Source organism: Ctenopharyngodon idella, chromosome 24 (genome assembly GCF_019924925.1).
Source record: "Ctenopharyngodon idella isolate HZGC_01 chromosome 24, HZGC01, whole genome shotgun sequence".
Lineage (NCBI taxonomy): Eukaryota > Metazoa > Chordata > Actinopteri > Cypriniformes > Xenocyprididae > Ctenopharyngodon > Ctenopharyngodon idella.
Genome location: NC_067243.1, coordinates 1929247 through 1943798, shown reverse-complemented (window position 1 = coordinate 1943798; position 14552 = coordinate 1929247). Strand labels below are relative to the sequence as shown.

Here is a 14552-nt window from a genome sequence, read left to right as displayed (position 1 = left end):
TCCTGAATAAACTGACCCAGCTCTCTGTACCCACCTCCATCTGTCAGTGGATCACCAGCTTCCTGACAGACAGGCAGCAGCTAGTGAGGCTGGGAAAACTCTCATCCAGCACCCGCTCCATCAGCACCGGCGCCCCTCAGGGCTGTGTCCTCTCCCCACTGCTCTTCTCCCTGTACACCAATGACTGCACCTCTAAAGACCCCTCTGTCAAGCTCCTGAAGTTCACAGACGACACCACATTTAAAGGTGTGTTTGATTATGATTTGACTTTTTTAACTTTAGTTAGTGTGTAATGTTGCTGTTTGATCATAAACAACATCTGCAAAGTTACGACACTCAAAGTTCAGTGCAAAGGGAGATATTTTCTTTTACAGAAATCGCTGTACAACAAACTACAACAAACAGCTGATAGGAACTACAACAAGCTTCTTCCTGGGTTAGTGACATCACAAATTTACATAAACCCCGCCCCTGAGAACACACAACAAAGGGGGCGGGGCCATGTTGGGCTGCTTTAGAGAAGAGGAAGAGTTGTTGTAGTAGAGTGTTGTTGACATGCCGTCATTTTACGCCAGACTGCTTCACAAACGAGGGTCAATTCAACACAAAAGATTAACATGACGGCACATGCTAGTGGATGAGTTGAATCAACTCCACAGCAACTACATAAATGTATCCGCTAACCATTCAGAAACGTCTAAAAGTTGTAACTGTGGACAGTAAATCCCGCCTCCTTCGATTTGATTGGATATCGCAAACATTTTGACATTGACGAGCGTTTTTAGACACTAAACGGATTAGTTTTGCCTCAAGTGGCCGCGCGAGCAATTCGTCTGAGCTGATGGAAGGATATAGATTACGAAAATTTACTATAATCATTCTTCATTACTTTGCAACGGGCCGGCCCACCAGGAAAACTCCCGGTACTCCCGATGGCCAGTCCGCCCCTGCTTACAGGATAAACAAATAGGCCTAGGCTATGCATTTATTTATATTATGAAAAGAAAGTTGATCAAAGACTTTCCTCTTTACTACTGTACAGAACGAAATAAACAAATAAACATGAATGAAAATCAGAAAATATGTTGGAAGATACAGTAGCTTACCGAAATCTGTATCACGTCTTAATCAGTTCAATCAGTGTTGCAGACAATCACGTAACATTATACCTCAGAAAAGCCATTCGTTGACCATAAACTTAATAGTCAGCAAGAAAAATAACTCTAGAGGGGAGCATTTTGCTAAATATATGCAATGTATTACATAATTTCTTTTTTTACTGTTCTTTAATATTTAATGTATGTTTGAATGAATCCATAAAGTTCATGACAGCCACCATTTAAAACACATCGAACTGGATATAATTATTATAAGTATTATAACTTTATTATTATAAAATGTACTTAAACTGGGTGCTCGCCTGTGTGTTATCAAACGCATGTTTCCATTAATTCTGGACTCTGAACTCACGCTCTGCTGCCACACTGGAGCGCACTCGCCACCAACTGGACAGGGGTGGGAATTACAGTTACATCAGCCTCAGTATAATCTGTCAGAATGACGGACGGCCTTCAGAAAAGTATTGGTTAATGTGACCTCTGGTCCCGCCAAAGATTAATGTTCATTTAATGTAACGATATCTGCCATTCTGCAGTAGCCGGCTGCTTTAAAATGTGTAAGCGCTCTGTGAAGAGTGTTGCTATTTACAACATATTTCTGCAGCGCTGAGCTTTGTAGCTAATCACAGACATTTGTGTTGAGCACGTGAACACAGTGGCCAATCAGAATCGTTAGTCCATATGCGCTCAACACCACTTAAATTGGCTGAGTTTTTGCTTAGCCCGAGTGCTGCACATTGAATCCTTTCATTATAACCAACAAAGTATAAGGTAGCACTTTACAATAAGGTTCATTAGTTAACATTTAACTACATTAGTTAACATGAACTAATAATGAACTGCACTTCTACAGCATTTATTAATCTTTGTTAAAGGCACAGTATGTTTTTTTTCACCGCTAGGGGGCGCTAAACTCTTCAAAACTATATCAAAGGTGTAGATTGATGACGCAGTGAATGAGTGGAATCATGAACTTGTCGTCATTCTGATGGATCTAATCATGTTTATGGGGAAATAATGTTTATGGATGAGTGAACGCATTCATGTTTTTAACATGACTGTGGTATGAAGCGGGGCGTGGCCGAGAATCGCGGGCTAATGAGAGACAGATATCAGTGCCACACGCCAGTCCCAGAGGATATAAAGGAATGAGGACATTTCATTCTACCGAACTACTCACAAAGCTGAAATACTGCTCATACAGCTCAGTTTATTTGATGAATTAAACCTGTGAGGTAACGCAGCACTGTTTCACTTGGTCTCACGTTACACTATCATACTAAACTGCATTTGAAAGTTGTAATGTTGTTATTAGTTTGGCTGTATGAGACTAACAGTAAGCTAGATCTACATTACAGTATCATACTGATGATATTCTAACATTTCATCGTGTTGAGCTACATAACATTGATTAGTCTTATGTAGCCTACATTTGCTTACCTTGTCTAATAACGTGCAAGAGCGCCGTCTCTGTCAAGTCAAAGTTTGTCGGAAAGCTCTCGCTATCTCGGAAACGCCACGCCGATATTGATCCTCGTTTTATTTCTCCTTTTGTCCCAAAGTTTGCTTGCCATGGTCCATAATGTTTGAACGAAACAACAACAGCATGTCGCTACACGTTACACAGCTGTCCCATCTGTTGCCATGGTTACTATGCAGCACAAGGAAACCAGCGCTAACTGTGCCTGAGCACGGAACAGCTGCTACTTGTGTGTGTGCTAATGTCATCATTATGACGGCAAACATCTTTATTACTGCTTTGATAGTACACTTATCAATTAATGTAATTAATTCAGGTGTATTTGGGTTTATAACGGGTCTGATTCTCACCTTATTGATGATCAGGAATTGTAGTTTGTGAGTAAAGCTGCAAATTCCTCCATTAAAGGAACACTCCACTTTTTTTGAAAATAGGCTCATTTTCCAACTCCCCTAGAGCTGAACAGTTGAGTTTTACTGTTTTCGAATCCATTCAGCCGATCTCCGGGTCTGGCGGTACCACTTTTAGCATAGCTTAGCATAGTTCATTGAATCTGATTAGACCGTTAGCATCTCGCTCAAAAATGACCAAAGAGTTTCGATATTTTTCCTATTTAAAACTTGACTCTTCTGTAGTTACCTCATGTACTAAGACCGACGGAAAATGAAAAGTTGTGATTTTCTAGGCCGATATGGCTAGGAACTATACTCTCATTCCGGCGTAATGATCAAGGAACTTTGCTGCCGTACCATGGCTGCAGCAGACGCAATGATATTACGCAGCGTGTGAGAGGCTCTTTGTTTTATTATCTGTCCTGACAGTGTTCATTCTTTAATTCATGAATAGGATATGTTGATATTTCGTTTCTCTGCATTTATTGTGGATTTACTGTCAGTACTGAACTCACAGTTCACATGGGTACGGTATTTTGTACTGTGGATGACAGTGTTCGTCCACCACCACCGAAGACCATTTTAGACCCAGAAAAAACCCTGTAATGTGAAATAGTTTTAATTTGATGTTTTCAGTTGACAGTCATCAATCAGTGTTAATGGAGTCAAGTTTCTGTGCTGCTTCATTTGGATCATCTCTGAATCCTTTCTCTGCAGTAGAATGTTTTCTTGAGAAAAATATCTTTTTTTCTGAAATATAAAGCTACATTAGAAATGTCTATACTGTCACTTTTGGTCAATTTAATGCAAAACAAAACAAACAGTCTGTGAAACAGTGAAACCGTCTGTTCATACATTGTTTTCTACATTGGTTGTGAACGTTGAACTGCCCCGAGTGTTTATAAGTTAATGTGTGTGAGTGACAAAGACGAACTAGCGTGTAAAGATGTTCGTGTGTATATTTACATACTAGTTTCCTCACATACATCACTGTTATGTTTATAAGCCAAATTCTAGGTGCCATTTGATCATCATATGGTTTATTTAATATATATATTTAATATGTATCGCTCAATTCTGAGAGTTAGAGCGCTCTTTTGGTGCATGCGCACTAATATTTTAGACAGAGCGGCTCCATCTCTGTCCTCGCGCTGAGAGGTGTCGAATTTCAGCTGCTCAATATTAGTAATTTCTAGCAGCGCATCTTTTCATATAATGGCACATTTGTTTTTCTATTTGATTGTTTAATCACTGTATTTGGTGTATTCTTTGTACAGAAATTGTACTGTTATTATGTTTGTTGCGACCACTGTTATTTTTTGTTATTCTTTGTACTTATATATTTTTCTTATATCTTTGTTTTGTAGAAAACCACACACATACATGCAAACCAGCCAATAAATGTGGTGACAATAAATGGGTTATTCCCGCATACCTGACCATCTGTGATAAAGTCTCTTACCGGACGCTCCGTAGTGGATTTGTTATCAACCGGCAAATTCACATAAACCAAGAAGAGCTACCAGTAGCCATTCAGTTTTACAATAATCATAAATGTTTCTTGAGCATCAAATCATCATATCAGAATGATTTCTGAAGGATCATGTGACACTGAAGACTGGAGTAATGATGCTGAAAATTCAGCTTTGATCACAGGAATAAATTACACTTTTGAATATATTCAAATAGAAAACAGCTATTTTAAATTGTAATAATATTTCACAATATTACTGTCATGTGTTTAGTTATGTTCTGTTTGTCACATGTCCTCCTTTGTTCAGTTTTTCCCGCCATTATTTAGTTCCTATGGTTACCCTCATTTGAGTTCATTTGTCCCAGCTGTGTCTTGTTAATTAAGTCTCATTTGGTCCTTGTTTGCCCTGTATATATTCCCTGTGTTCTCCCTCTGTCTTTGTCGGTTCTCGTTTATGTTAGGCTGTGTGTATTTTGATTTCCTGAGTTTTGTTATTAGAGACATTTCCATTGAAGCTCCTTCGTCCACGTGTTTCACACAACCAGCTCCTGACAATTACTGTTTTTGCTGTGTTTGGATCAAATAAATGAAGCCTTGGTGAGCAGAAGAGACTTCTTTTAAAAACATTAAAAAAATCTTACTGTTCAAAAACTTTTGACTGGTAGTGTATAACACACTCTCACATGTTTATTTTTTAGTATTTTTGGGAGGAGTAAAATTGACACATGTGGTTTCAACAACCAGATGCATTTAGACTTGTTCAGTTTTGTCTGGAATGCGTCCCAGACCTCCTCCTGAAGTGATTTGAGCGAATGCGTTTCGAAGGGCATTTACACCTGGTCTTTTCACGATCGGATAGCTATCCCATCAGAGAAAACGCATGAAGTGACCAGGTGTACACAGGTTTTACAGAAACACAGTTTGTGCCCTTATCAAATCACACAAGACGATAATTAAGTAAGTCTGTAGTCTGTTGCGCTGCATGTTTCAGAGTGAAGAGCACACTTTGCTCACTCCATCAGCTTGTTTTCCACGTCTCAGTTCACAGGGAATGAATGCAGTGAACTCCATCTCAGCACGTGCCTTGAGTTTAACATTCATTTGGGAACACAACGAGCACCAGTTACGCTCAATTTTCACATTCGCATTATATCCAACATTTTTGTGGACAGCTTATTACAGTATTATTTAGGGATGCACCGATCCGATACTCAGATCGGGTATTGGCTCCGATACTGCCATTTTTGCCGGATCGGGTATCGGCCGGATGGGACCGATCCAAATCCGATATTGTGCGTGTACTAATCTGTGTTATTGTTAAGCCCCACAAAAGGCACAAAAACATTAAAAAGCACCACAAAGTTTCTGTGCACTATATTCCAAGTGTTCTGAAGCCATTCCATAGTTTAATTGGAGGTTCAGATAAATATTTAAGTCGTTAAATTAAAGTTCACGTAAATGCCTCCCTCCGCTGCGGCTGTCAGTCATTCTCTATTCAGCATTCAGACTGCGAGCCGCGTTCGGTTACGACAGTCAACACAATGAAACTCTTTCCAAGATGATTCAATGTTTCTATTATTATACTTCATCTGTACACAAAGATACCGGTAATACAATACGCATCAGTATATCTTCACTTTGTGCTTTTAACTTTTCAATGCTGCGCGCTGTGACTCCATGATGCTTCAAGCGCATCATTCTGCACACGGGATGCGCATAAGCGCTTTGTGCCGCTCTGTATGGGAGCCGTTCATATTATAATACTTTTGCGCAATGAAAGATTGTTAATAGCATTTTTTGTTCTGTCCTATCTATCATATGTTGCTGCCTCATTAAAAAAAAAAAACTCCGCTATAAATTTAAAAGAAATCTTTTAATTTTATAGTATATATTTATATATAAATATATTTAGTTTATGTCATGTATGACTCAAACATTCATGAAAAACAAGCCATGAGTCATGGATGAAGGAGTCAGCTGGATTTCTGTTTATTTTGAACGTCTACCGAGCTAGTGAAGCTTGCACTGTTGCACTGATGCACAATTATTTAATAAATAATTCACTACATTTGTGTCTGTTTGTTATTTTGTTTTACAAAGTTAGGAAAGTAATGTTTAAGTCAAGCCTGATGCCTTGCACAAAAGAATGATCCCAGTCTCTTCCACACAGTGAGGCATACAGTTTATTAGGTAATTTCGAATATCGGATCGGTATCGGCCGATACTGAATCCCAGGTGTCGGAATCGGTATCGGAAGCGAAAAAGGCGGATCGGAGCATCCCTAGTATTATTATTATTTATTTATTACCTGATTTGTAATAAGGTGTGTTTATAAACCTGTTTTCACTGAAACTGCCGAATTCTGCCAATATAACAGCTTAAGTGAAGACATTAAGACAGAAGTATTGTAACATCCTATTGTAAAATTATATACTCTTTATAAAATATTAATTTTTCGTTTACAGTAGTAGTATTTTACCATCTTAGAGTTAATTCTAATAATGGTGATCTAAAAGTATTATAGTTTTTATTATTTTTATTTATTATTAAACTGCATCATTTGTCAGTATGACAGATACTCTGTGTGTGTGTGTGTGTGTGTGTGTGTGTGTGTGCGTGCGAGTAGACATACATTTGTGTAGTCCTGCTGTTATCCTGAACTCTCCCCCATGATCCACACTAGAAAACACACACAGTGATACAGTTAGTCAGTAAACACACTCTCTCACTCTCACTCTCATTCACTCACACAAAACAATTTTAATTGTGGAAAATTGTAAGGTTAAGTACATTACCAACCAAATATAGAACTGTTACAGACACAGCTTGTTCCAATAGGCGATTTATTACAAAAAGAATATAAACATAATTGTGGAAGGAAAATCAGCCGGGAGCAAAACAAAATGCCGCATAAATCCCGTCGCCCAGATATGGCAACAAGGCCTCTTATCCCAAACTCATACACGGTCCACAGGTGCAGGAAATCAGTTCTACCAGAAAGACTCTGGAGTCAAGAGAACGTTTCAATAACATTTATTTAACAGTATGCAAATTAGTAACATAAAGATGAAATGATAAATGATGGGGGTATGTGACAAGCAGGGCAGAGCAAGAGCTGTGAGGGAACGGCGCGAGGCCGGTGGCATGATTGTAAAGGAGCATCACCTGCGCCTTTCTCACGGAGGAGCGTCGACGACAGTGAAAGACGAGAGAGGACCAGACCTGGATTTATGTTATGTTTTTATTGTGTTAGTGTATGGCAGTCATTCGTGAGGGACGGCCGCCATTTTACTTTTGTTTTGTATTTGTATATTTTGTATTAAAGTGTGTTTGCCGGATCCCGCCTCCTTCTTCCCACATAAATGAACTGCGTTACACACACCTTCAGGGGTCTAGTGGAGTCCATGCCCTGACGGGTCAGGGCTGTTTTGGCAGCAAAAAGGTGGACCAACTCAATATTAGGAAGGTGGTCATAATGTTATGCCTGATCAGAGTAGTTTCGTATGTGTGTGAGTGTGTATGAGTGTGTGTCCGGCAGCAGCATCTCTAATAGGGTAGCTTAACTGTTTAAAGAACAGTGACATTACTACCTCATTACTGAGAAACTGAGTATGTACACGTGCCACCTGTTTTCATCAGGTAGCTTCGAATCTTCACGAATCTTGTGTTTCGAATCAGAGGTTCGGAGCGTGAATCAAAAAGTCACATGAACCATTGAAATTTCAAAACACTTATGACATAACAAAGCCTCGTTTACTAAAATCACATGACTTTAACGCTCCAAACCTTTGATTCGAAACACAAGATTTGTGAAGATTCAAAGCTTCATGAAGCAGTGTTTCGAAATCGCCCATCACAAGATATTGTTGAATAAAGTCGTTTTTTTTTTTTTTTTTGCACACAAAAAGTATTCTTGTCGCTTTATAATGTTAAGGTAAACCACCGCAGTCACATGACCTGATGTGTCTTAAATATGTCTTTATTAGCTTTCTGGGCATTGAAAGTGTTAATTGTCTTGCTGGCAATACAGGCCTCACTGAGCCATTGGATTTTATCAAAAATATCTTAATTTGTGTTCCGAAGATGAATGAAGGTCCTGCGGGTGTGGAACAACATGAGGGGGAGTAATATATTTTTGGGTGAACTGACCCTTTAATTTACACTTTCAATGCCCAGAAAGGTAGTAAAGACATATTTAAAACAGTTCATGTGACAACAGTGATTCAACCTTAATGTTATGAAGCGACGAAAATACTTTTTGTGTGCCAAAAAAAACAAAATAACGACTTTATTCAACAATTTCATTCATGAGAGCACCACGACGCATGCGTGTGGTCATGAGGCAGGAGCTGGCATTCTGACATAAGACCTGGAAACGCAGGACTGTATTTACAGAGGAAGACGCACGCTCAACATAAAACATTCATAACTATGTCTGCAGATTTCGACACAGAGGATGAATTGCATTTTTTTTGCACAACCTTACTTGTTCGAATAAAGAATATTCAGAGAACGAACTAAAAGAGATGGAAGAGGCTGCAACACAACCACAGCCACAAGCTTCTGAAAGACAGAGAGCAATGGAGAGCTGGTGGTGTAGATGTCATCAGTGCCAAGCGATGCCTACTGAACAGGAGTGTGTACTGCATCGATTGTGATATTGTCATGCCACAGCTTGAAAGTTTGGATAATTCATGTAATGAAACGACACGTGTCTCGTATCACCACACACGTGTCGTGGTGCTCTCATGAACGCGCGTCGGAGACTGATATGGAAGAGAGGAAATTGCTGAATAAAGTCATTTTGTTTTTTGGCACACAGAAAGTATTCTCATCACTTCATAAATTTAAGGTTGAACCACTGTAGTCACATGGACTGTTTTAAATATGTCTTTACTACCTTTCTGGGCATTGAAAGTGTAAATTAACTTGCTGTCTATGCAGGCCTCACTGACCCATTGGATTTCATCAACAATATCTTAATCTGTGTTCTGAAGATGAACGAAGGTCTTACAGATGTGGAACGACATGAGGGTGAGTAATTAATGACAGAATTTTCATTTTTGGGTGAACTAACCCTTTAATTCTGTAAAGCCCTTGTACAGCTGTGTTGTGTACAGCCTGGATGAAAGTTACCATTGTGTTAGGAACAAATAAACTTCCTTTGGATGAAGCTGATTGGATCCTGTGTTTTGACCAACACCGCTTGAGGAGAGCTAGATATCGGACATCACTTACTACAGTCCCTTTTTCAGGCATACTACATAAATTGTGAAACTATTTTACTGATGAAGTCGTGGGGAAGCACTGACACATTTCTGTGCATGTGTATGTTTGAATGTGTGTGTGTTAGTGTGTGTCTGTATTGCATTTGTGTTCGTTTGTATTGGACATAGAGCAGGAAAAATCATGCTCTAATTTAGTTGAGACCTGCCTGGAACTACTTTAGCTCTGCATTTACTTGACAATATTTGAGAACCTTAGAAAGTTTGTCAAACAATCAGAATCAAGCATTCGACAGCCCTGTAGTATAACTGCAGCTAAACCTCTGATTATTCTCAGTAAGAACTTTTGTAAATGTATGAAATAAATAAAGTCAAACTCTTCCTGCTCAACATACTTAAGTTTATCCAGTGTGCAGTTTTGATGGTTGAATTTATCAATGAATGAATCTCCTGGGTGATTGTAGCTCAGGTCCAGCTCTTTCAGGTGTGAGGGGTTCAAACTCAGAGCTGAAGACACATAACCACAGCCTTCCTCTGTCACCATACAGCCAGACAACCTACAAACACACACAGCAACAGTCCACATGACATTAGTTTGACAATCAGATCAGTATCACACACTGACCTGTGCAGTTTGTATGCTGTTATTTTCTGTAGATTCAGTCATAAAAGTAACAAAAGTGTCTGTGGAAATGTACCAAAGTATTCATTCACTTTTATAAACATGTACAGCAGTGGGGTGTGCGCCATTCACAATAGCAACTTTTGATTCCATCCACTGAACCAGTGATTTTATATGGCGATCAATCATCTGTGTTGGGCTTGTTCAGACGGTGACAAGTCAAGAATCAGAAGAACGATTCAAGCACATCTATATTTGTACGAGTACGAGTATATGAGCTTGGTATCGGGCCCGATCATTTCCATTGACTATTTCCATTACATCGAGAACAAATGTCACATTCGGTGATAATCATTTATTGTGATCGCATTTTGTCAATTATTTTAAAACCATTTACCTCAGTATCTCCAGCTGACAGTTTGGACTTTTTAGTCCATCAGAAAGAAGCCTCATTCCCGAATCCTGTAGATCATTGTTACTCAGGTCCAGCTCTCTCAGGAAGGAGTTTGAGGATTGTAGAACTGATGACAAACTCTCACAACACTGAGCAGTGAGATGACATATGGAAAATCTGAACAATAAAAACAAAATGTAATTGCATACAGAATCAATCTTAACAGTGCGTTTTTAAATAATTAACTTAATGGAAAATAAATAAATAAATAAATAAAGCATTTAAACTCAAACCTCAGTATCTCCAGCTGACAGTTTGGACTCTTCAGTCCATCAGAAAGAAGCTTTACTCCAGAATCCTGTAGGTCATTGTTACTCAGGTCCAGCTCTCTCAGGAAGGAGTTTGAGGATTGTAGAACTGATGACAAACTCTCACAACACTGAGCAGTGAGATTACAGCATTGTAGCCTGTGTAGCGAACAAAACAATCAGTGATATCAATGCTTATTAGGTAGTGTTTATAATCTAGAGCATAGATAACTTGGAAAAACCTCTGACTGTAGCGATGTAAGCATTGCTAAAACAATTTTCATAAAACATCAAACCTGTATTTTCAGTTTCTTTAATTTATGATACAATTAAGAATAATAAAATGGGTAAAACTCAGGTTCAACTTGTCTGATGGTGGAGACACTTTGGCATTTAATATCATCACACACATTGATACATTTACATTTATTATTTTTTCTGAACTGTCTAGGCCAACAAGTCATCCATGTAAAAAGAAGTCCCAATTACAAAAGACCAACAGTGTATATAAATGAATGTAAAGAAGACTCTTACAGTGCTTTTCTTGTGTTTTTGATCACTGGCAGGAGTCTTGTCACTGCTTCATCAGATCTTCTGTATTTCTGCAGTTCAAACTTCTCTTGAGTCTCTTCTGACATCAGGAGCACAAACACCAGACCAGACCACTGAGCAGAGGAGAGATTCTGTGCTGAAAGCTTTCCTGAGCTCAGATTCTTCTGGATTTCCTCCACAAAGTCATCTTTCATTTCATTTAGACAGTGGAAGAGATTGATGGTCCTCTCCACTGATTTCTCCTTCTCTATTGTCTGTTTGATATAGTCAACAGTGCTTTTCATGTTCTCTGTTTTGAGTTTCAGTCGTGGCACTAATTCTTTCAGGTCACTCTGATTAGACTCCAGAGAGAGACCCAGAAGGAACCGGAGGAAAAGGTCCAAGTGTCCATTCTCGCTTTGTAAAGCCTTGTTGATCGCAGCCTTATGAAGCTGAAACAGTGTCTTTCTGGACAGTGTCCATGTCAGTTTTTCTTTCAGGGATTGAAAAAGTAGCTTTGCTTTCTTATCTTTGCTAATCAAAAACACATAGAGAGCAGCAAGGAATTCCTGGATGCTGAGATGTACGAAACTGTAAACATTTCTTGCTGAAACCGCTTTTTCCTCCTGAAAGATCTGAGTGCATAACCCAGAGAACACCGACCCTTCACTGACATCTAGTCCACATTCCTCCAGATCTTCTTTGTAGAAAATCAGGTTTCCTTTCTCCAGCTGTTTGAAGGCCAGTTTCCCAAGCTTTCGAATAATCTGATCAAAAGACCTGGCATTGGCTTTAGGTTCAGGATAACTGTATTTTGCTTTCATCTTTTGCTGCTGAGTAAGTAAGAAGTTTGTGTACATCCCTGTGAGAGTTGTTGGTGTTTTGTCATTGCTCTCTCGAGCCAGTAGAGGCTGAAGAACAGTGAGAGAGATCCAGCAGAAGACGGGGATGTGGCACATGATGTACAGGCTCCTGGATTTCCTGATGTGACGGATGATGTTTCCAGCAACCTCAGGACTGCTGTTTTTGTTGAAGTATTGCTCTTTCTGCTCATCGTTGAATCCTCGCACTTCAGTCACCTGATCAATGTAGTCTCGGGGTATCAGACTGCCTGCTGCTGGTCTGGTTGTGATCCAGATGAGAGCAGAAGGAACCAGTTGTCTCTTGATCAGGCTTGTAACTATCTCACCCACTGTTGTTTCTATGTGAACATCTGTAAATCCGTCATTCTTTTTAAAGTTCAAAGGGAAGCGACATTCATCCAGCCCATCAAAGATGAACATGATTTTACCGTCACCATCAGGAAGAGAGGCCAGTTCTTTAGGATAACTAAAGTATTTGTGAAGCAGTCCCATTAGACTGCAGTTTTTTGTGTTCAAATTCAGTCTACGGAATGGAAGAGGAAATATTAATGCAATATCCTGATTTTCTGTTCCTTCAGCCCAGTCAAGGATGAATTTATTGACAGAGACTGTTTTTCCTACACCTGCGATGCCCATCGTCAGCACTCTTCTGTTTCGTTGACCGTTATAGACTTTAAAAATGTTATTGCACTGGATTGGTGTGTCCTTGGCATCAAATTGTTTGAATTCGATCTGTCTCACCTCGTGCTCACTCACTATTCCTCCAGTCTCATTCTCCACCACATATAGATGAGTGTAAATATTGTTCAGGTATTTCTGATGACCCGTCTGAGAATTACCAACCAATATTCGTTCATACTCCTGTTTTAATTTGTTCTTCAGTCTGCGGCTGATCTCATGAAGAGCAGCTTTACTGTCCTCTGCAGTTGAGCCTTTGAGAAAGAGGGAAAAATCAGCCAGCAAAAAGTTATCAGTTTTTTAATAAAATAATAAAATCTTAACGTACATTCTAATCTAGTCCGTAATTCCTATTAAAATAATAACTACCACACATTAGTGGTGGGATCAATGCATCGCGATTCTCTGTCCAATGATTCTGGATAGATTCTGAGCTTAAGTTTTTACCCACAGATGCGCGATGATGGTGCGTGTGCTTTATGCGTGAGCGTGAAGCTCAACTTCCATAGGAATGAACTGAATACGCTCCCTCTGCTCCACGAGTCTGCGCCAGTGGACACACACTGTCAGAAGCACCCGTATTCTGCTTGTTTCCATCTCCTCACACACACACACACACACACACACACACACACACACACACACCACTCAAACCTTCATAAAACAATCTTTTTTACAATAAATGTGAGATAAATAATTAATAAGTAAAAAGTAGATCAAGAATCATTTAGGAATCAGATTGTGACTCTCAGAATCAGAATCGGATCAGATCGTGATGTGTGTAAAGATTCCCACCCCTACCGCAAATGTGTGTTAAATTTAGTTCTTTTTCATGGCTTACTGCGCTTGAGCGGTTTAAAATCACTTGATTTTAATCCACATGGCTGAAAAATGATAAGCTTTTGTGAGGGCACAGCACTACAATGTCACGTGAGTGTAACCCTGATAGATAACCACAACATCTCTACTGCTTGACAAATTTCTATAGTTTATTGTGTCTGTGGGTATATTTCACACCCCTAACACCTTGGTTTCAATTTAAAAGTCTCTAAAATATTTTCTAATTCCTTCTACAGCATTTAGTGGATTGTCTCCATTAGACAATCATGATCAGCCATTAAGTTATTGAAAGCTTTTTGATATATCACACCATTGACAGCTAGCACACAATCGGGACATGAGGCTGTATTTTCAGCATGTTTTGTCCTGCTTAAATGAACCTTTGCATGTGTGATTGCAATCATGCCTTGAGGATAACAAATCATTTTGGTAACAGTGCCACCTACTGGTCAACCTTAATAATCAATTTTATCACCGTATAAAAAGTTTTGATTCAAGGCACAATATGTAAGATTTATGGATCGAAATATCCAAAAACCACTAGAACAGTGTTATGTATTTTGTTGACTTACATCACTTACATTATCCCAGATGTTTCCAAGAATGATTAAATCCAGAGAAATATGC

At 39.1% G+C, this 14552-nt stretch overlaps 2 protein-coding genes across 11 annotated transcripts in view; one reads left to right on the top strand and one right to left on the bottom strand.

The window, feature by feature from the left end:
- The window catches only part of LOC127507149 (uncharacterized), an 80781-nt gene that overhangs the window by 19105 nt on the left and 47124 nt on the right, over positions 1–14552 (top strand). The gene's annotated exons all lie outside the window — the stretch shown is intronic.
- Positions 1–14552, bottom strand: part of LOC127507138 (NACHT, LRR and PYD domains-containing protein 3-like) — a 56412-nt gene that overhangs the window by 24494 nt on the left and 17366 nt on the right. For 4 of the 6 annotated variants that reach the window (XM_051884077.1, XM_051884075.1, XM_051884079.1 and 1 more), the window contains exons 5-9: positions 11548–13339; positions 10999–11172; positions 10709–10882; positions 10085–10246; positions 7097–7143 (exon numbers count right to left, since the gene is read on the bottom strand). In XM_051884077.1, coding sequence (XP_051740037.1) covers positions 7097–7143; positions 10085–10246; positions 10709–10882; positions 10999–11172; positions 11548–13339 — 2349 coding nt within the window. Of the gene's footprint in view, positions 1–34; positions 216–7096; positions 7144–10084; positions 10247–10708; positions 10883–10998; positions 11173–11547; positions 13340–14552 lie in introns of all 6 variants that reach the window. The other 2 variants (XR_007928246.1, XM_051884078.1) reach the window with 2 other exon arrangements.